A 23,937-nucleotide genomic window follows, 5' to 3' on the forward strand; every position below is an offset into this window, starting at 1 on the left:
TCAACATGAATCAATATGGCCAAATAAGATTTGCTTCACATGTTTGAAGGAAAAAGACTAATATTGACGACAACAAAAAAGAATAATTCTAGGGTTTTGTTTGGTTGTAAACCTAGCTTATGGTCTAAGAATAGTTTATGGCCAAATAAAAGAAGAAAACCCAAACTCGGTGAGTTTCACATGATTTAGGCGAAAACACTGAGTCAATAAAAACTCAAACTAATTCAGACATGGTTTGAACATTTCTTAAATTTTAGGGAATCTTCATGATTCCTTATCAAGTTTCATGTTTTTTGTTACTCTACTCAAGTGACTAGCCCGAGTCAAACCTAATTTTCCAACTATGATTTTAAATCATTCAAATGTACTAAACCTTATATCTTCTCTTTTTCTAATATTAGCTTTTTGTGAAAATAGATTCTCTAAGACATCAGAGCAAAGTACACTAGAACTTTTGTATCTCTCTCTCTCCTCACATGAAATGATCTTGATGTCCTCCAATGTACAATATCATTTTGTTAACCTTTTAGGATTGGTGTGTGGTTTGTGTGATTACACTTTCATCCAAAAAAAAAAAAAAAAAGAAGAGGTGTGTGTGGGTTTAGTCCCATAACGGTCGTACTAAAAAAAAAAAAGTCCCACAACGGGTGTGTGAGTGTGGTGTGAGTTGCTGTGAGGCTTTCCCTCAGGAGCAAAGGGAAACTAGCACCTGGTTCACCTACTTATGTTAAATGGGAGACTGAGAATTCTATAGTCATGACATGGTTGATCTTCTCAATGAAGCCCAAATTCTATAGTCATGACATGCTCCTAAAAATTTAGTAATTTTTCGAAAACTACAGGGGAATCGTATGTAAGGTGGGAAAACCAAGGGGAGGAACGTGTAATTAGAGCAGAGTACAGGGGAGGGATATGTAATTTTCCCAATTTTTATCAATTTGTATATTAGATTTGAAAATTAAGAAGCTCTAACTCTCTTCCCAAGTCTAGTGATATGGGGAAAATATCAATATCTTTATTTGAGGGGAGAACAGGGTTCTACACTCAACCATTTCTGTTTTATGATAGTAAGTTTCTATGTATGTTATTCATGTAATCATCTAATATCATGGTAAGCTAATCTATCGTTGTCAAGTTTAATGATAATCCTTGTTAATTTTAGATGTTGAAGAAACAAAATGGGAAAAAAAAATCATACAGGAGGGCCATAAACAATTGAGATGGATTGTTAAGTTTGGCCTTTGGGGAGTGTAAAGAGTTTCTATCCTAACCAAATGGATCTTAATTACCTAATTTTAATGTCTTGTTAGTTTCCCCCCAACTAATTCAATTATTTGGCCTCCAATCGTATGAACACAGTTGGAAACTCCACAAGGTCATGACACATAGCTGTCATTTTCGAATTTGGTTGTTTCACTTCGATATATCTCTAATGCTGAGATTTTTCAAACTTAACTTCTGCAGTCCTTTTGACTACTTAAACATAAGCAACTCCTAATTAATTTATATCTACTTAAACAAAAATATTTTGGAGCTTCACTCCATTCATGAAATAAATATGTCTCATATGATCAGGGATTTTTGGTGAACTAAATATGTCTCATATCCTATTTATCCCATAGCCACTTTTCAGTTCAGGTTGCGGTAGTTGACATTGTTAAAGATATTCAACATCTTGCAATTCTTTTTTTTTTATTGTTTTTTATCCCTTGTCCTTTCCATCGCAATCTCAGGAAAATTAACAACGTGGCTGACTCCTTCCCCCGGAGAGCATTATCTTTGGTGTGTAGGACACTATGGCCCATATACACTTCATGGTTGTCTGATATTTATAACTCGGATACCATGTGCTGGTCAGGCCGCAATAAATAATTTCTCTTTTACCTCAAAAAAAAAAAAATTCACATGTCATGCAAAACACAGTTGTTCACTCTTATTGATATACGATTTAAGGTGAGGTATGTCTTGAACAATAGGGAGAACCATGTTGCACGGTCTTTGTTTGGAGGTTATTGGTGTTTTGTTTTTTTGGGGAGATGAATAAGGTTGTCAATGTTTGAGAACAAATCGTAACAGTATTAGTCCTGGTTGCATGGCTCCTAAATGTGCTCTCATTGGCCTTGCGCTGTCCTATGAAGTAAAAAATTACATCTATGTTGATATCCCTACATATGCTCTGATTGGCCCCGCGCTTGTGTAGGCGCTACCTGATCAGACAACAAACTCTTGCCTTAAAAGTTTTTAAAAGTAGGACCTCATCTCATTTAATAATGCGACAGTTCAATTCTGATTCTTTAATGGTTTTAGGCACTCAAATAAATCCAAAATTTCTAAGTATGCAAATAACTTCCCAATCATACAAATAATTGAATATGTGAAGGGGTTTGCTGCCAGGTTGAGTGGCCCCTATGCCAATGTGGGGTCTAATGGGAATGTACGTGCAGGCATCCAAAGGAATGGGTAGTGTGGTCATTTCACTATCCCATGTGAGAGGGCATAGGAGCATTGTCTGACAACCTTTTCTTTCATTATATAGGGCAAGAGATTGTTGCTTAGTCGCATGGTCCTTGCACCAATTCGAGCGCACGTAGGGGCATCAGCATGGATATGATTTTTTAGTTCACAATGGGATGGTAATTTCAAAGATCGTTGTTCGCATTACCTTTGTGTTTTTTATTGGTAATTACAACATGGGAGAAAGTTGTCTGTCCGGGAGTGTGGCCTATGCCAGCACTCCCATGAGTCTATCTCTCTCCTCTCCATTTGAAAAGACATCTCTACACCCTTATTTTGAGGAAGAGAGAGATAGACACATGGGAGTGCTGGCGTAGGCCACACTCCCGGACAGAAAACTACTTCCCTTACAATATAATCTTTATAAGTTATAAGGGAAAAAGATCTCTCTCTAGCTGCATGGCATCTATACACAAACACAAAGGGAGGTGAAATGACTCTCACGCCTCATGAATGCACAAAAGTCCCTCCACTATTGATGTTGTCGTGCTTGATGTGATTGCCCCCCTGCCCCAAGCGAAGAACCCTCCCTAAGTTATAATTATTAAGTAAAGAAAAAGATCAATGCTTGGTTGTGTGGCCTTTATGCCCAAACACAGGAGTGCGGAAAATCACTATCCCACCCCCATCCCAGTGAACTAAAAAAAAATCCATTCATGTTGATGCCCTTACATGCGGATCAGGATCGTCTCCAGGGAGCAGGGAATGCCCAGGGTGTTGCCAACTGTTGGGTTGTGCCTCACACATCCCTAGGCATGCTCCGAGATGTGTGCGGCACAATTCAGCCGCTGGATGCCCCCTGGCAGAACCTTGGGCTCACGCCTCTCTGGAGACGAGCTCAATTCCTTACATGCTGTCATTAGCCCCACACTGGTGTAGTGTTGTAGGGACTATACGACGAGGCATCACATAATTGTCTTATCCCACTTGGTAGTCGGTTCCAAAATCAGCTCTCAATTAATAATGGATGAGTCGGTTACCGATTCAAGCAGGTCGATTCCAAGAACAATTGAGAATCACCGCCATCGATTCCAAGAAAGACTGGGATTGACCTTATTCATCAGATGTGTTATAATGGAGATCTCACCGTCCAATGCACCACTCTATGGTAAATCATCATAGGATCCATGATCTGACGGTAGAAGATGTTGGATAATAGACAAATAAGATCTCAGAGATAGACTCGAAGAGCCCGCTTGATAACCTTACGAGAAATAGTTTCTGGTGTTTTTCTATTATGGAAAAACACCTAAAAATCGCTTGATAACGAAGTATTTTTAGTAACTATTTTTGGAAATATAAATCAAAATTTATGCTCTTTGGAAGACTTTTGACAGAACATGGGTTTTGTCGTTTGTTGGCTGAAAATTGGAAAAGTGTGCCCGATAAAAACTCCTATATTCGTTCACTATGCTCTTTTGTAAAATTAGAAAAGTGTGCTAAACATATCATTGTTTTTCCCGCTTGATAACATTACGGGTGTTTCTGTTATGGTTATGTGGTGAGAACAGCAAAACAGGTTTTTCATTTTCTGTGCTGCGAAACTGTTTTTGACCCGCTTGGTAAACTTGTTCTTGGAAACAAGCAAAACCCATTAAAAAAAAAACAAAACAAAACAAAACTAACAAAAGGATAATTTTTTCCGTTTCTGATATTTCTTTGCTAGAATCATAGAGGGCCATGTTACTTGCTTTCTTCTTGCGCCTTTGTTTTCGTAACGTATCACAAATTCACGACACATAAAACTTAAAATCTCGTGAAAGATACTGTGTACGAGATCTGGAGTCCCGGACCAAAGGCGAGAACCCGACACAGAAGACACGTGTGTTGTATGGTAGGTCTCCGAAGAATCTGACGGGTCAACATTCTTTGTCAGAGAAAAGCTGGGGATCCTTTCCCCCACGGTATAACAAAAAGCGAAATGCCACGTTCTCATTTCCGTGCTGAGACTCTGCCTCAGGAAGCGAGGTCTCGTGATCAAACCTTCGCCGCTGCATAATTTCTTGGGCCACCCGCCTGAGGCTCACTAGGGCCCAGAAGTTCCCGATTCGTGCATGGTGCGGGGGTCATGTACGAGCCCAGGGGGGATTTAGTCGGCCTAAAGTCGGATACCCCTCCTGTCTCCAAAAAAAAAAAAAAAAAAAAGCGAAATGCCACGTAGAGAAGGATGACAAGAGTATATCTGTTAAATAGATGAATACCAAATCCTAGTGGCGAAACTAGCCAAGGTAGGAATGGTTTTACTTGATGATTTTATCGTTGACTCATTAATAGAGAAGTTACCATCATCATCATGGGGTAAGTTCAAAATTAATATGAAGCACGTAAAGAGAAATTGCGGAAATAGAAAGAAGAAAGATTTCAACAAAGCTAACGTCAACTTAACGGAAGCAGACTTCTCTTGAAGTTGTGGTGACTAAGGTACTTTTGGTTGAAAAACCAAAATAATGGATCATTGATAGTGGTGCTACCAAGCACATCAGTTGTGATCGAAATGCTTTTATCAACTATTCAACAGTTGATACAAGAGAATAGGTTTTTATTAGTAATGTCCAAACATCTCAAGTCCGAAGAAAGGGACAAGTCCAATTGATCGAAGTTAACTTCAGAAAAGGTCCTAATCCTCAAAGATGGACTGGATGTGCCGGACATAAGGTGAAATCTCATTTCTAATGATCTCCTCAATATGGCAGGATTTGGGATGTCATTTGAACATACAAGGCAATCATCACCAAGAACAATGTATCTGTTGGGAAGTGATATAATTCAAATGGTCTCTTTGTACTGAATGTGGATTCTGTAATTAATGAAATTCCTAGTAGTTATTCTTACTTGGTTGAGTCTTAAGATATATGGTATGGTAGATTAGGACATTGTAATGCTTCTTACATTAAAAATATTCTTTGTAAGCATGGTTTGATTGAAGGTGATATAGATTCTTCATTGGCTAAATGTTTTACTTGTGCGGAGGTTAAATTTACTAAAAAACCTCACATGTCCGTAGAAAGGAAAAATGAACTCTGGGAATTTGTCCATAATGACTTGGGTGACTTTAAGTCACGTGAATCAAGAGAAAGTAAAAATTTACTTTGTTACCTTTATTGATGACATTTCTAGATATAATAAGGCATATCTTCTTCAGAATAAATATGAAACAAATAATTCATTTATATCTTATAAGACTGAGGTTGAAAATTAGTTAGGAAAGAAAATCAAAAGACTAAGAACTGATGGAAGGACAAAATACGATATATCTCAATATTGTGAAGAAAATGGAACAATATATGAAACTACTGCCCCTTATCAGCCTTAATCTAATGGAGTTGCTGAAAGGAAGAATCGTTCTCTAAAAGAGACAATGAACTTCATGTTCATTAGTTTAGGTTTACCCATGAACTTGTGGGGTGAAGTAATTCTGCCTGCATGCTTTGTCCTAAACAGAATACCACATAGAAAGACTGGTTTTATTGCATTTGAACAATGACATGGTCGGAAGTCTAACTTTAAATATTTAAAGGTCTGAGACTATTTGGCTAAAGTGGAAATTCCGAAACCTAAGAAAAGGGAACTTGGACCAAAGACTCGTGATTGTGTTTTCATTGGCTATGCACACTATAGTGTAGCATATAGGTTTTTTTGTAATTAAATCCTTGGATGGTATTACTTATGCTAATACTATAATTGAATCTAGAGATGCTATTTTCTTTGAAAATTTATTTTCATTGCAAAAAGATCCACCTAGTAATTATACATTTGTGCCAAATGAATCTATCTCAATTGAAAAAGTGAATGATAAAAATATGAGATCAAAACATGGAACACCTACTAGTGAAATTGAACCAGAGAGGAGTAAGAGGCAAGAACAAAACCCAATATGGGTGGTGGTATGTTCACATATTTAATTGGCAATGATCCTATGACATACCAACAAACCATCACTTCTCCAGATTTTGTTTTTTGCAAACAAAAAATAAAGAGTGAATTAGCATGATTGCTCTTTTGCTAGGGCCGTTTGGTTTGGAAGTGCATTATCGTACTCTCCACCATCTGATCTGAACCCAAAAAATATCAGTTTGGTTGGACAGCTGGACCTCTTTATTTCACCGTGATAAGAGGTTAACGCGGGATTCTCTTGCTTGTGCCTCTTTCATATGCTTGTATATTTGTCGTTGAGAAAGCATATTCTGAGTATCTTTCGCCAATGTCTGCTCCTCCGAGGACCAATTCTTTCACCATATCTGATCAAGATTTGGGTATCAAGAATTGGAGTCCACCTCCTTTGGGTTACACAAAGGTTAATTGTGATGCAGCCATGTTGCGTGGAGGTTCAAAAGGTGGTATTGGATATATCTTTTGGGATTATATATAGGGGGTGGAAACAGAAGGCCATTTCAGTTCCCTATTGCCTTAACTCGGTTGCTCAAGGAGAGGCCTTAGCTATTCACTTACGTTATTTCAGGCCCTCGAGTCCGGGTACAATCAACTTCAAGTTGAATTGGATAGCAAGGAGGTCGTCTCCCACATTCTTGAACCGCACCGGATCCTACTGCTAAATGTAGTAGCTATTATTGATGATGTGAAGTGCCTCTCTACTTCTTTTTTCAGTGTATTCCACGGGCTCTGAATGTTGTAGCAGATGCCCTGGCTCGAAAGGCCCTGTCTATCATGTTGTAGACACTAAATTTTGTTACCCCCCGATGATGATGACAATAGGACACGGACAAATATCGGTATCTCTCTCAAGAAGGACTCTTACCCCTACACCCAAGCCATATCACCCTTACAACCCTAGAAATGATTTGTAAGATCCTTTTACTAAATGCTGAAGGAGGTACTGCTCACTTTCCCCGACCACGGTAGCGCCGTGGAAAAGGACGAATCTGTAGACTCACATCATGCAGATGATGTCATCGACTGCGCCGTGTGATTTTGCTCCATGACGCCACCGTTATGGGGTACCCCTATAAATAGGAGGTCCCCCACCCTCAAATGAGGAAGAAAAGAGGGAGGAGAGACCCCCCAGCCCCGATTTCTGAGCCTTTTGACAGCCCTTCTCCCATTTTGTCCCTTTTCTAGTATGGGAGCCATCTCGGCGATAGCGATGGGTAGATCTGTCGATTCCCCAGCTTAAAGAGTGGTCTCTATCAACCCCCTTTTAGTCGTTATTCTGTCTACATACAGATAACGAAGAAGCCTTCATTACAACCGTTATTCTGTTCTCATACAGATAACGAAGAAGCCTTCATTACAGCTGTTATTCCGTCCGCATGCAGATAATAAAGGTCTCATTCATAGTCGTTATTCTGTCCCAGTCCAAGTAACGAAGATCCTACATACAGTCGTTACTCTGTCCGAAGTCTAGCAAAATTTCTTTTTTCTAGCCATTTCTCTGTTCGACAAGAGAGAGGCAAATCGATCATTCGTCTCCACCTGAGCCGGGAGGCAACTGTAAGTTTGCATTTTCCACTTTTTGAGTAAAGGTATATTTTCATATCATCCTCTATTTAATACTATGTAAACCATTAAAGTAGTTCACTTAAGTGTACATAGTAAATGATTTTTTTAAGTTTGATGCATCATAATCTAGCTTTGCATGTTGGTATAAGACGTGTTATTATGGGAGAATCTTCTAATTTAGCATCTAGTAGAAAGATCGATTTAACCGGACGAGATGGGGTGCTAATACCTTTCCACGCTCATAACCTGACCACTTACCCAAAATTTCTGACCAGACCATATGGAATCAAATAGCCCTTTCCGCTCACCCCGGATGGGGCTACACCCATTGGGTCCTAGGCCCGAATCCTAGGTGGCGACTCCATTTAATTTTATTTATGAAGCATAACCCCAACCCCTATGTTGATACGTCAAGATCCGATGCCATCCACAAACCCACATATCATACGACACTTCTTTCATCACCAAAGGACCAAGTGAAAACCGATTCCCATCAGGATTCGGACCGCGGTACCTACACATGTGTATGACAGATTGGCTGTGTTCCATTATGTGGCTTCATGACCTTTGTTATTTGTCTGAAGCTACAGGCTATTCATTCACATGGATCTTTTATTCAGTAAATTCCTTTCTGACAAAAAATAAATAATTAAATAAAATTAGATTCTATCATTGTTAACTACACATGGGAGTTAGTTAACCTTCTTCCAGGGAGTAAGGTTCTTGACACAAAGTGGATCTTCATGAAGAAACTTAAACCTAATGGATCTCTTGACAAATTCAAAGCTAGACTAGTTCTCAAAGGATTCAAGCAGAATAGAGGATATAGACTATTTTGATACGTTTTTCCTTATTGCTAGAATTGCAACTATTAGGCTACTGATTGCTATTGAATCAGTGTACAAGCTTGTTATACATCAAATGGATGTAAAGACTGTTTCTAAATGAAAACGTAGAGGAAGAAATCTATATCAAACAACCAAAAGGATCTGTTGTTCTAGGTGAAGAGCATAAGATTTGTAAGCTTATGCGTTCTTCATTTGACTTAAAATAATACCAAAACAATGGCATAGGAAATTTGACAATGTCCTAATCTCAAATGGTTTTCATGTAAAGGATTTTGATAGATGTTTGTATATTAAATTTCATCACAACAAAGGTGTGTTTATAATTTTATATGTGGATCAACATGCTTATAATGGGAACTAGCCATGATATTGTTAAATCAACTAGTCAAAATTTGCTTATTGGGGCTACTTCTAGTGCGGTAATTGCTACCCAATATTTATTGAAAACATGACTTCTAAAGGATCGAGGGCGGGCTTTGGAACAACGGTAAGGTGGCTCAATTGTGGCCAAGTGGTCACAGGTTCGAATTAAGAAACAACCTCTTTATGTAAGCAGGGGTAAGGCTGCGTAACTTGCACTGAGTATGCCCTTTATGGCTTCTAAAGGATCTAGACTTATTTTCAAACACCTAATGCCCATGGTAATGTAGAGGGGAGTACACAATAATAGTCAATTTGTATGTTTATGTGGTTATGTTAATCATCCCTGTTTGGGGTTAAGTTGGGAATATTATAAGTTAGGGAAATTTTCATCGACACCCCCTCTGATACCCCGTTAAATTAATGTCACCCCACTAAGGGCCAAAATATCAATTTTGGCCTAAAAACAAGCGGAAAAAGCCTTTTAAATGTTAATTAATGATGTTAGCATGTTCCTTTTTTTGTAAAGACAATTTTGCCATTGTTTTTATTTCTTTTTCTTTCCTTCTTCTTCTCCTTCTGCTGTTTTTTGCCATCGCGGCCGCCACCACCAGCTTAGGCCTCCATCTCTCGCTCTTACTCTCCCTCCCTTGCACCCCCCCCCCCCCACCCTCTCTAGTCTCCTCCGCCCCACCATGCTCTAAGCAATTCAACCCCATACACAGGTGCACTTTCCCTTTCCCTTTTCTCCTATTCTCTCCTTGCTTCTTCTTCTTCTTCTCCCTTTTCACATACCCTGAAACCTCTCCCCTAAAAATGTGGGTTTATTTTTAAGACACTGAACTGAGAAGTATAATTTTCTCATAATTTTTGAAAGCAAAGAACTGAATCCCGAAGATCCAACCAAAACCCACCATCATAAGCCAAAATCCAAACTGGGTTTTCAATTTTAAGTTTAGTTAACATCTCATTCTTATCTTCTTGGCTGTTATGGCACTGGGTAGACCTGCAACAGAGTAGGTTTGAAAAACCCCAATCTCTTATCCATTCTTTTTCAAAGTTGGGACAAGGGTGTCACACCTTCGTGCGATCCAAGCCCTAAATTTGAAAAAAGAAATAAAAGGACAAAGGAGGAAACGATGAAGATCTCAGACGTCTGCAGGCAATTTGACGCAATGGAGTAGAGATTGACCAGATCAGACATTTGATTTGCTTCCCTAGTCCCATTCAAAGGCCATGAGTCTTTCTCTTCTTCCCGGAATCGAGCCCGATGGCCTTGCCAGAGAAGCCCCTGATACCGCCTACATCGAGAAGAGGTGAGATGAGAGCAGTGAAGCAACAAAAGAATGTCGGTTACTTCTCTCGCTCCGCTGCAACCCCGCCACCACCCTCTCCAGTCTCCCCCGCCCCACATCGAACTAATCCAGCTTTTCAATCATCTTCTTTAGATCTAATTTCACACTGGAAGCCATTGTTCATCTGGGTTTGAAACCCTAATCCATTACCTCCAAGGCCAACACCAGAATCAATTTCCGAAAGCTACAAACAATTCGTTTTACAACAGACTATTATCAGACTTGCAACGACGTCGATCTAAGGGGTTCGGCCTCTGCTCCAAACAATTCGTTTTACAGCTTTGTTTGAAGGGTTTTTTTTAGTAAAAAATAGAGTGAGGTTGGGTTTTTTATGCTTTTAGTGTAAAGGGTAGTTTAGTCATTTTCATTCAACTCAGTTAACCCTATTAGTTTTTGAGCAAAAATTGATATTTTGACCCTTAGTAGGGTGGCATTAATTTAACGGGCTATCGGAGGGGGTGTCAATGAAAATTTCCCTATAAATTATTGGCTTATTGCATAGAATCGTTATCATCTATGGTTCCCTGACCAGTGCGATTCCCTAGTTCCTCTCACAAGAGGGGGGTGGGACCCACCCGGGGCACCAGCCCGAATACTTTGCTTGGGTGGGGTCCACCCTCTTCTTGTGAGAGGCACTGGGGAACCTCACCGGCCAGGGAACCGCATAGGAAAAAAATTCTATTGCATATTGATTCTGGGAATTTCTAGGAAATTTTTTTTGGGGTAGAAAAAATATAAATTCTAGGACTCGTTCAATGATATCGATTTCCAATTTAAAATCCTTTTGGTTCGGCAAGAATTCTGTAAAATACCGCGTGGTGATTACCCAGATTGCTATTACCCGAAAACAAAAAAAAAACACACACACCGCCGTACTTGTTTTGTTGGTAAATACCTCCTTACCTTAATTGACACGAACTCGCACGAGTCCGGTACTACAGATTGCGTGTCTTTGACGCAACAATCTCTAGATATTTCTACCCAAAAAAAAATTACAACTACCTCCAGATATTTTATCTCAACGGTTTTTTCTTCTCTGTTTCAAATTAACCTTCCTTTTTCTCTTTTCCCTCCTCAACGGTCTTTTCTTCTCTGTTTCAAATCAACTTTCCTTTTTCTCTTTTCCCTCCTCTTTCTTTCGCTTTCTCTCACACGATTACTCACAGGTAAGCATTCAGCGCCTGTATATAACCGCTTCTTCGTCAGCGGCGCTGCTCAGAGCTTCTAGGGTTCGTTTCTTACCATCCTTATTCTTTCCTTCCATCTCTAGAATCCTAACTTCTCCTCTTCATCGCTCCTCATCTCCTTCTCTCATCAAAGCCCGATCACTTTGCTTCTCCACTGCTATCAGTTCCATCCGATCCTCGGTTCCTCGTTGAAGCCACGGTATCCCTCCAGCTAGTCTTAGGGCTCAGACCAGGATTGCTGCTCCTGTGATTGAACGCTTTCAGCGCAAGATCGCTACTATGGGTACGACTTAAAGGCATGGTATGCATATTTTTGTGCCTTTTAATTAAATAAAACGTGGCTCCTAGCTACAATAATTCCAGTTACCTGAGTCCAATCTTGTTATGACATAGTGTTTTTTTGACATTCAAATTCAAGAGTGCTGGTGCATAAACCTGTTAATATGTGATTCTGTTGGATACTGTTTTCTGAAGGCTCCGCAAAGAGTCACTACAACCAAAAAGGTTAAATTGAATGCTTCGAATATCTAGGAACATGTTCTCGTTCTATTGTCATCCTGGTAATCGTTAATGTATTTGTAATCCTGTGACAGGTTATCCGTTGAAAAATATCCAGGAAATCAAATGCTTGGTTGTCGAGAGATAGTGGATGGGAAGGTATTTCTTTATTGTGGATTATTGACTACTGCTCCTGCCCTCCTCACATATTCTTCACTTCTCCAATAAAATATATCTGTTACTTTTCTTATGGACCGGGATTTCCTAAACGGCTGTTTAGGATGGAATCTCCTTAATGGGCACGTAGTTCTTCCACATGGCAGGTCAGATGGGATTGAAATTTTGGAGACAGGTAGACCTCAAGGTCTCTTTGCTCGCATGTCAAGTTCAAGCCTAATTGGAGTCGGCCATGTGGAAAAACAAATAATTGAAAATTCTGGGACTACCAAGAGGGTGCATGGACATATATGGAAGGGTATGCCATTACATGGAAGGGTATATGACTAAACTTGATCCTGAATTTTGACAGGTGACCTATTAAAACCATTCCCTTGATATCCATGGTCGGATTGGCTACATCACTCTTTCATGTAGCAAAACTAGGAGTGCTTGTTAAGGAAATTCTGTGTTAAATGGCCGTGTCAGAAACTTTTTGCCTTCTGTTATTTCCTTTCAGTCTTTATAACTGTTTTACAAGTATCGCTTTTGTTTGTTTACAGGCAGGTCAATATGTGTGGCTAACTTACAAGGAAGTATATGATATTGTAATGAAAGTGGGCGTTCCATTCGCAGCTGTGGTGTTGAGCCAGTAAGTAGCTACTCCCATATAAATGTTTTGTTCACACAAGGACTTGAACATACAAGTCCATTAAAAGATTTTTGTTTGGTTTAAACTTGGGGCTTCCTGGGTGAAGACACAAGTTCGCTTGAGGCAGCTACTTTGTGCAAAAATGACAAAGATTAGGACCAACCCCAAGCCACCCTTCTCAGGACGCTGTAAGCGAGACTGCACCCCCACCCCACCCCCAACTTTTAGATTTCTGTTTAGGTATGGCTGCCGATTAAATGAATGTCCAACTCCGATGCCAATCACTGGGAAAGGCCCCTGCAGATGACTCACTTTGCAGAATTGATCACATCTTCACTCGTGCTATGAGTTTGGACCAACCATACACATGTTGCAATTCACAAGCTTGGAAAAAGGGAAAAAAAAAAAGAAGACCAGGCGAAATTGACGTGGTTCAGATTTCTAGAGCTGAATCTAGAACCATACTGATAAATCATGATCACTCAGACCAAGATAGGACAGAATAACAAGATCGAAAATAACTGTAGCGAGTCACAGAATAAGGTACTGTATTCCCTGATTTCAAGTAAAGAGGGTTAACAAATGTATCAATTGATGCAAAAATATTTAGGATAAGAGATCAGATGATAAATGGAAGTTAGGATTAATCAGTCTGCCCAAATTCTGTTAAATTCTGCGCAACAACTGATACCTAAAATCTAATGCTGCAGTTCAAGAAATGGATACTTAAATCAGATCTAAGAACAAACCTTAAATTAGAAGGAATCTTTAAATCATTTTGAACATATGGTTTTAGAAGTTGATCATGGATTACTGGATTTAATTTTAATGCTCTAAGAAGGCCTTCTACTGAGATGTAGGGTTGGGATAGTATGATTCTGCGTAAGAGGTTTTGTTATTGTCTATCCTTTCACAACTTGTTCGTACTGAAATTCTTGTCCTTTGTTAAATTTCATCTGAACTTGAAGAGGACACCTGCATGAAACATAAAAATGAAAGATTTGTTCTTCTACCTCATTAGTTGTTTTGGGGAAGTGTGACAACAATAAGACCTTTTATAGATCTTATGATAATCAACCCTGTAATTGTATAAATACATGGGAAAATAATCAAGCATCAACTATACTTTCTACTAAAAAGGTATTTTAGGTTTTAGCTGCCTTATGTCAATCATTGTGCCTTACCTTGGAAATCTTATCGTTTTATTCTGCTATTTGTGAATTACTTAGTTTCTATCCTTTTGGTTTCTCATAATGTTTGTTAGAGGAAAAATAAACTCTGCCCTACTTTAGGTTCTCCAATGATGAATAAACATTCACATTCACCTTTTTCTTCATTGAGGGTTCTGTAACCAGGATTCTTTCTGAGGGTTTCATGTAAATTAGAAAATTTAACAATTGCACCTCTCTTGTTTTCAATTTTTCTTTGGTTTGAATGGATGTAGTTATTCTCATAGCATATGTTGCTTGTATATATTTGTAATCCTTTTGCATAAACATATGTCCAACTTAATCTGTAACTTAATTTTCTTTTTACCAGGGAGGTAGATGCGGTATATATGGTGTCAATTGTCCAGAGTGGGTGATCAGTATGCAGGTTTAGTTTGCTTTCTGTACTTTTGATATTTTTTTCTAGTGACAATGACATGATATCTCAGTTATAGTTTTGCCTGTAAGTTTAAGCAGTTCTGGTCTTAATGCATTTCTTTCTCCTCCTTGATCATATTATGGTTTCATCTTGTTTTTCCTGTGATTTTCTGCATGGAGTGAGCTTTTCTATCTCACTGTTGTTGAGTTTCTTGTTTTCTTACCATATTGATACTATATGAATTTTGTTGAGATTTATTCTAATGGTATAAAATTTTTGCAGGCTTGCAATGCTCATGGGCTTTATTGCGTTCCTTTATATGATACCCTTGGTATTCATTTTGCACGTTTTCTATAGATTTGTTTATAGATGTCCATTTACCCATAAAGTTGCTTATGGTGTGGTTGAAATTCTTTCATTAAATATAGGATGTAAATACCTACTACCTTAAGCTTCACAAATTGTGAAGTTTGGGTCTGCTAAAAACTGTAGTTGATGAAAATTTGATTATTTTATTTTATGATTTAGGTGCTGGTGCTGTGGAATATATTATATGCCATGCCGAGGTTTCAATTGTTTTCGCAGAAAAAAAGAAAATCCCAGAGGTAGATGATATTCTATTTTAGCATTTCAGTTCTGGAATAAGTTGGTTTGAAAAGGTTTGTGGGGAATGTTTTTGCTTGTACAGCTATTTGTTCATATGTATTACAAAAGCTGGAAATTTGATCCAAATTGACAGCTTATGTGGCTATAGGAATTTGGTTCTATAAGTCAAAACGATCCATTGACCATTTACAGGAGTATCATTCTTACCATGGTTTTTAGATTTGAGAAGTGATAACACATGATAGCAATGCACTTTGCAATTCTAAATTCATATTTCCCTCTTTTCAGGTATTGAAAACATTTCCGATGACAACAGAAAATTTGAAGAGTAAGTCAAATTCGTTCATTTCTATCCCATATTTGATGCTTTTTGTGTTAATGCTATTGATATTTTTGTTTCTCTTTTGTAGCAATTGTGAGTTTTGGCAAGGTTACACCTGAACAAAGAGAAGAGGTTGAGAAGTTTGGTTTAGCAATATATTCATGTGATGAATTTTTGCAACTGGTATGCTGATTGGTTCAAATTATAAATCTTATGATTTGCAATCATTTTATGTAATCATAGTGAATTTCTCACAGGAGATCTTTCTTTGTATGCTTTTTGAATGCTTTCTTTGTAGCAGTATTTTGTAATAGCTATTTCATCTCCATTAATTTCTTTTTAATTTTCAACTTATTTAATCCAAAGGATCAAGGAAGAGTCAGTTTTAAAATACCTAGTTAAATGGGTAGTTTCGAGTTAAGCTTGGGTGGTATTTCTTGACTTAATACAAAAGTTCTATGTTGTCACTTCCTCTTTCGGATTTCTTATGCATAGAACTGATTTTGATTTCAATTTTTACTATGTTTTATCAACAGGGAGATGGTAAGGAATTTGATCTTCCAACGAAAAAGCTGTCTGACATTTGTACAATTATGTATACGAGTGGAACAACTGGTGACCCCAAGGGAGTACTGATCTCCAACAATGCAATTGCTACTCTTTTAGCTGGTATAGGACAAATGTTAGAGAGTGTGAATGAAAAGGGGAAGTCATAATCAATTTATTCTTTTACTTTCCTTTGTGTCAAGTGGGAGAACAGAAATGGAAACACTTTTGCAACTTTATCAGTTTCTCATGAACTTTCATTTTTTAAAGTGTTGCAGTTGACTCCAGATGATGTTTTTATGTCTTACCTTCCTCTGGCTCATATCTTTGATTGGGTAATTGAGGAGCTGTTTATTCATAAGGGTGGTTCAATAGGATTTTGGCGTGGGGTAAGTTGATTACAGCGTACTATATTACCTAGTCAGAATTCAATTTCCTATAAAGATTAACCTTTTTTTTTTGAGGAAGAAGAAAATAGATTTATCATTTACCTAGAAAGATTCCTACTTATAATTGATTGCTTTTCATCTTCAGGATGTCAAATTAATGATTGAAGACCTTGGGGAGCTAAAACCAACTCTGTTCTGCGCTGTTCCACGTGTACTGGATAGGATCTATTCAGGTGAAATTTGGAAGAAAAATTATGCCTTCTCTGCTTTTCTAGTAGATATGCACAGAAAATATCTGCCCGATTATTTGCTGGAGGAATGCTAGAAACTCTTATGTGCAGTGGCATTATAATTCAAATTCCTTGGTCCTGTTCCTCTTTGCTGATGGTCCGTTGGTTACAGAAGATGAGATAAATACATATTCACATTCTTAGCTCTTATTCTATAATTTTGACAGGTCTGACAGAGAAGCTATCTTCTGGGGGTTTCTTAAAGGGCAAATTGTTTAACTTAGCGTACTCATTGTAAGTTTCTACTCATTGAATCATTGTTTTAAATGTTCAATACTGTAACTCTCTGTTATGTTGCGACATAGTTGGCTGCCCATTGACGCCCAAGTTTTGTGCCTGTGTGTGTAAACAGTAATTTTACCACTGCATAAGAAAGCTATTTCAAAGAGGATAACCAGTGTCTTCAGTACTGAGACTGCTCCTGAGCACAAACACTTGCAAATAAGTGGACACATGATAGGCAAGCAATTCCGGACCAACATTTAATTGGTCCTGCCGAGGAGATCTACTTGGCCTAGAAGCAATCAATCAGATGGTCTCCATCATCCAATTTTAATCTTCCATTTACAGTAGAAAACACCCACATATGTTCCAGAAAAGTCTGCAGATTGGATGGTCAAAGATAGCTGCTTATTGTTGCCCATTCATTAATATTTCCTTATCAACAACATATTTGACACATGTCCAGATTTTCTGGTTAGGGACCAATGTTTATGCATCCTACCTTTGTTCGGTCTTAACTTCTCAAATTGAAGCCCGCACAATTCTATTGGAGCAGGATTTCTATAGCCGTCCTGAAGTAGTTGTGAACTTGTGATAAGGTTTAGTTCAGTTCAGTGTTGGGTTGGGTGGTCTTTGTTGAATGCCTTGGAACTTCATAGAAATATATTGTAGGAGCAGTTCAAGTCTTGAAGATGTTCCTACAAAAATAATACCACCAATGTCACTCATGGTTCTGTTTATAACAAGTTGTTTGCAATTCATTTTTATTTACTCCATGATGTTTCTGTGCTAATTCATAAACTAATGTTTAGATTTTATTGTGTTTCTTTTGATTTCTCCTGCAGTGAATGTTAGTGCATTACCTTTTCATTTCTAGTTTTTAACCTACAACATACAAATGTTGCAGCAAACTAAATAACATGAAGAAGGGGCTTGCACATGAAGAGGCCTCCCCACTGAGTGACAAAATTGTTTTTAGCAAGGTATTGGAAGTGGAAAATTGTATTTTTTCTAATTTCCTGCTTACTTTTGCTAGAGAGATTTCCAAAATTTACTTAGAACTCTTGATGATTTTCATGACTTCGGCATGTAAAGCAAGGTTTAGGAGGGAATGTACATCTCATTTTATCTGCAGCTGCTCCTCTTGCAAATCATGTTGAAGCTTATCTACGTGTGGTGACATGTGCCCATGTCTTGCAAGGATATGGTACGCAGTATTTTGAGAACTTATGTTGTTGAAACCCCTTCTCCCTTATTTTTTATGTGCTATTCGATTGCATCGGTTTCAATTACCATGGCAGTTCCTACTAACTAGTAATGGTATCTGACTCGTCAAAAAAAGAGAGGGCAAAAAAAGTTAGTAATTTTATCTGCTGAAAGCTTGCCTGCCCAAGTGAAATGTACACTTGTTGCATGTAAAAAGAACATCTAATGATGAACTTGAATTTTGCAGTCAATATGGAAACTCTGAGAGAGCCATCTAGATTCTTTTATATCTTATCGTACTTCCTGTGCATTCTCTTTTCTACCTAATATTTGCCTTATAATCATAGTTTATTTTTAGGGAGAGGGTTGGGCACGCTGCTGGCTTTCCTGGAGCTAGCAGCTGTGCCCAATGGAGAGGGTGGGATGTTGAGGGTAGGGGGTCATTTCCTTAGGGGGTGGGAGAGACACAGTCTCATGCTGGGCACAGTGCCGGCGTGCCCAGCCTTTACCCTTATTTTTATTTTGAACTCCATATACTTCGGGGTTATGGATATGGATGTTTTCACATATGCATTTTATTGTCGTGGATTTACTTATGAATTTAACCTCTGTAATCATTCAGGCAGATGAAATCTAAACCTCTTTTAGGCTTACATATTCAAGTGTATTTTTGGACCACCGGGCTTTTACATTACACTGCTATTTTAGGACTAATCTTTTTCTAATACACCCATGAATTGAATATACATAGGTGCATGATTCTTGGGCATCTATGTGCATCTAAGTTCTGTTTCAATATTACCTCTAATGCTTCACTTCCCCAATATTGTCAGCCCATGAGCATGGTATTACCTGGTGTTGTTGGGATCAAGTTGACTGGAAAGTTCCTAGATGGGGTCACAGCCACCGACTTAGTTTTTAACTGTAACTTAAATGTTGAGGTATTACCTGAATTACCTCTAATGTCACGGTCTTCTTCGTCAGCGGCGCTGCTCAGAGCTTCTAGGGTTCATTTCTTATCGTCCTTATCCTTGCCTTCCATCTCTAAAACCCTAACTTCTCTCCTTCTCTCATCAAAGCCCGATCACTTTGCTTCTCCACTGCTATCCATTTCACCCAATCCTCGGTTCCTCGCTGGAGCCACGGTGTCGATTGGAGATCTCCAGCTAGTCTTAGGGCTCAGACCAGGGCTGCTGCTCCTGTGATTGAATGCTTTCAGCGCAAGATCTCTACTATGGGTATGACTTTCGACGCAGACCGGTTTTTCAACTTATAATTTCATTCATTTGATGAATTTTATCTTTTGGCTACGCTGTTTCGTTGTTGCTGGAGGATATTTGCTTTAATTTCTGAATAGTGTTTTGAAATCGGACCAGATGGATTAAAAATGTGCCTTGGTTGATGAGAGTCCTTTATGAATATTCATCACTGATTTATGTTTTTTATGTATTGAGCGAACAACTTAAATTATTGGATTAACTAATCCAACTCAGCGTATTACTAGAGAAAGACGATTTGTATAGATGATTAGATTCTCGAGTTAATACTGTTCCAGAGATCGACATAATTGATCGAGTTCTGTTTGTGAATATGTGTTGGATCAGCTTCTGAGAATGCTTTCAAGGGAAATCTTAACCAGTCTTCCCAAGCCTGGTGGTGGCGAGTTTGGAAAGTACGATAGCCTACCTGCTCTGAATGATCCAAGGATCGGTAAGTGGCATTATCGCTGCTCCCCTTTGTACTTCTGCTCTTATGTGCAAATTATATATTTTGTCATCCTTCTTGGACTTCTTGACGTTCCTTTTTTCTTCTTTCCCCTCACGAGTTCCCGTTTCTCTTCAGCATTGAAGGATACCTTCTATGTTATGAGGCTATCTCGGATTTGAAGTTTGAAATACTCTGAATTTTCGTATTGTTATCAGGTTCCCAAAATCACAATCTCTTAGAAATCCACTCATCTTTACATTGTGTGCATCACAGATAAGTTGCCGTACTCCATCAGGATCCTTCTTGAATCGGCAATCCGTAGCTGTGACAACTTCCAAGTCACCAAGGAAGATGTTGAGAAGATTATTGATTGGGAGAATACTTCTCCCAAACAAGTCGAGATTCCTTTCAAGCCTGCCCGTGTTCTCCCGCAGGTGTTTATCGTTATGCTAAATTGCTAATTACGTAGTAGTTTTGTTTTTTGAAGATGTAATTGCACAGTAGTTTTAATTTGTTACATTTCTGCCAAATTTTATGACCTACATTTGTTGGTTAGGATGTTACTGGTGTACCAGCTGTGGTTGACCCTGCTTGCATGAGGGATGCTATGAACAAGCTTGGCAGTGATTCTAACAAGATTACCCCTTTGGTAGGTGGTGATATTTTTCCTTTTCATTACAATATTTATTCCTTGTAAGTTCTTCGGTGTTGAACATCCAAAATCTTCCCCATCATGAAAACAGTGAGGAACTAATAATTACTGAAGTGGCCTTCGATGAACTACTTCTGTTCTTCTTTCTCGGTAACATCATAGAACATATATTTGATTCTGTAATAATGTCACTCATTCCACATTCTTTTAACGTGCTTTTTTTTCTTTTTCTAGATGACTTTGCTGCATTTAATATTTTGAGTGTAAGATGTATTCTTGTTATTCCTGTATTTCTAATCTATATTTTCTTTCCTTTTGGGGAAGGTTTCCTAACTTTCTTCTAAAAATTGATATTTTATGCAGGTCCCAGTGGATCTTGTTGTTCATCATTCTGTTCAGGTGGATGTAGCAAGATCTGAAAATGCAGTGAAGGCAAATATGGATCTTGAATTTGAGAGGAACAAGGAGAGATTTGCTTTTCTTATATGGGGATCTACTGCTTTTCACAACATGCTTGTTGTTCCTCCCGGCTCTGGTATCGTGCATCAGGTTAGGGAGTTACTGTCATCAGAAATAGCAATGTTACATCACATGGGTTCTACCTTTAGATTTCAGATCTACATAATTCCTTCCTTTCTTCTGTCTCTAAATACTCCTTCTCCCAATTGATAAGTAGAATATATGAAATCTTCAAATGGTCTTGTGTTACTCACACTAATGTTATCATTTTTTATATTTATGTACGGTGTAAATTACTATTGAAACTCAGGTTAACCTGGAATACCTTGATCGGGTTGTATTCAACACTGATGGCCAGCTGTACCCTGATAGTGTGGTTGGAACTGATACCCATACAAGTATACAACTATGATTGATGGGTTAGGAGTTGCTGGATGGGGAGTTGGAGGAATTGAAGCAGAGGCAGCAATTCTTGGCCAGGTATAATAAGAAAATTGTCAACTAAACCTGGTAATTTGTATTGTCTAGGGAAATGCTTGTACTTATTACAATAATCATGGAGAAATCCAAGCTTGGCGTATTCATCCAAAGAAAAGAATGCAAATCATTGCATTTGGAAACTTGGATGCATGTGCATACTGTGATAGAGGAACTCTCATGGGATACCACATTGTTCCGCCACTGATACTTGCTCTAGATTCTTTTATATCTTATCGTACTTCCTGTGCATTCTCTTTTCTACCTAATATTTGCCTTATAATCATAGTTTATTTTTAGGGAGAGGGTTGGGCACGGCGCTGGCTTTCCTGGAGCTAGCGGCTGTGCCCAATGGAGAGAGTGGGATGGGGAGGGCAGGGGAGTCATTTCCTTAGGGGGTGGGAGAGACACAGACTCAAGCTGGGCACAGTGCAGGCATGCCCAGCCTTTACCCTTATTTTTATTTTGAACTCCATATATTTCGGGGTTATGGATAATTGGATATTGATGTTTTCACATATGAATTTTATTGTCGTGGATTTACTTATGAATTTAACCTCTGTAATCATTCAGGCAGATGAAATCTAAACCTCTTTTAGTCTTACATATTCAATTGTATTTTTGGACCACCGGGTTTTTACACTACACTGCTATTTTAGGACTAATCTTTTGCTAATACACCCATGTCTTGGGTATACATAGGTGCATGATTCTTGGGCATCTATGTGCATCTAAGTTCTGTTTCAATATTACCTCTAATGCTTCACTTCTCAATATTGTCAGCCCATGAGCATGGTATTACCTGGTGTTGTTGGGTTCAAGTTGACCAGAAAGTTCCTAGATGGGGTCACAGCCACCGACTTAGTTTTAAATGTAACTCAAATGTTGAGGTGTTACCTGAATTACCTCTAAATCATCCCTATCTCTAATTGTTGGAAACATATTACTATAATATCGTACCTGACAAGTATGGGCAAAGTTAATCCGCCCGGAAGTTGGTTCAAGGAATTTTAGTACTTTCCGCTAGATTGGATGTCATTCTGTCGGTCTAGAGGATCCAAGAACTGGGCCGATATTACCTCTAAATCAGTTTTAGCTGCAGATCTCTATCTCCTGTTAGATATATGGGCCAGAATACCGTGGGGGGTATTCTGGACTTTTTCCCTTTGTTATTTTATTGTTTTTGTATATGTGGTTTAGTCCCACATTGCTCATGTATATATTTTACTATTCTATTATTCTTATAAATAAGAAGGTGCTTGGGATGAATTAAGCATCCAAGCATTCAGCCTAATTCTGATATGTTAACATGGTATCAGAGCAGATCTCGAATTAGGGACCCCCCCTTCTTTTCCATTCTCGATTTCAGTTCCTTCTTTCCTTTTTTTCATTCTCGGTTTCTTCCTTCTCTTCTCTTGCTCTTCATTCTCCCACTAGGGCAGCACTAATGAGGTGATCTACAAGATCTAGTTGCTGCCCTCCATTACCTCTTTCTATGGTGTGATTTTCTGCTCGATAGGGACACTATTACCTGTCTGCGATATTTGGCTTCTTCAGTTTTTGGGGACTGCTTCCATCTCTGCTACAAGGGACCACTCCTATTTGAAGACCAAGAACTGCAGCAGGCCTTCTCTTTTATCTGTTCTTATCACCAGATCTGTTCAAGACCCCCTAAGATCGATTTTTCACAAAAAACAGGGTTTTTTCTAAAACCCTAACAACTATCGATCTAGGGGCTGGTGACTTCTATTGATTCTGATTTTTTGAAGGCTGGTTCTCTACTTGTACAAACACACTCGACCTTGGTTGGGGCTGCAACACCTCAGTTTTTTGGCATCATACATCCTTTATCGATTTCAGCATTTCAGGGTTTTTTCCAAAACCCTGACCAATATCGATCTAGGGTTTGCAGATTTCTGTTGCGGCTGATTTTTGGCAGGGTGATTCAGCATTACTAGAGGACCATTCTATCCTATTTTCAGCTCCATCAGCAGTGTTTTTGCTCTCCTTCTCCCCTACATTGATTTCTGTACTTTCAGGGTTTTTCAAACTCTGTAAGAATCGATCTAAGGGATTCACTTTGCTGCTGTTGCTAATATTTGGAGATTAATATTCTATCATTACCAGAGGGCTCTCCTCCAGTTTTCGGCCCTTAACTTGCAGGCTTTCGTGGGGTTCTCTTCATAACAGCCCCTCTCTATTATTTAGGCTTTCTCTACTGCTCTCATGGGTGACTCAGTGGATTCGACTGCTACTTCTGTTGGTGATGGACACAGCAAATCAGATTATCATAACTTTACTCCTAATCCAATCAAGTTGGATGGCACTAATTACTTGCTTTGGTCTAGGTCGGCTTCCTTTGCCATTGCTGGCCATGGCCTTACTGGTCATATTACTGGCACCAGTGTTATGCCAACTGAGATCGGAGCTGCTCAAGACAGGTGGCT

At 38.7% G+C, this 23,937-nt stretch overlaps 1 protein-coding gene, 1 long non-coding RNA gene and 1 pseudogene across 2 annotated transcripts; all 3 read left to right on the plus strand.

The window, feature by feature from the left end:
• Positions 1-18,243, plus strand: part of LOC122655794 — a 78,006-nt pseudogene extending 59,763 nt beyond the window's left edge.
• Positions 18,244-19,344: 1,101 nt separating this feature from the next.
• LOC122640356 lies at positions 19,345-20,310 on the plus strand. The gene is made up of 3 exons (XR_006329649.1): positions 19,345-19,433; positions 19,800-19,905; positions 20,176-20,310. It is a non-coding gene; the product is annotated as an uncharacterized LOC122640356 (long non-coding RNA).
• Positions 20,311-20,463: 153 nt separating this feature from the next.
• On the plus strand, positions 20,464-21,425 carry LOC122655803 (aconitate hydratase, cytoplasmic-like). Its single transcript, XM_043850148.1, has 3 exons — positions 20,464-20,551; positions 20,918-21,103; positions 21,324-21,425. The coding sequence occupies exons 1-3, from the start codon at positions 20,498-20,500 to the stop codon at positions 21,423-21,425; spliced, it is 342 nt and encodes a 113-aa protein (XP_043706083.1). The 5' UTR covers positions 20,464-20,497.
• The last annotated feature ends 2,512 nt before the right edge of the window (positions 21,426-23,937 follow it).

The sequence above is a fragment of the Telopea speciosissima genome, chromosome 1, assembly GCF_018873765.1.
Source record: "Telopea speciosissima isolate NSW1024214 ecotype Mountain lineage chromosome 1, Tspe_v1, whole genome shotgun sequence".
NCBI lineage: Eukaryota > Viridiplantae > Streptophyta > Magnoliopsida > Proteales > Proteaceae > Telopea > Telopea speciosissima.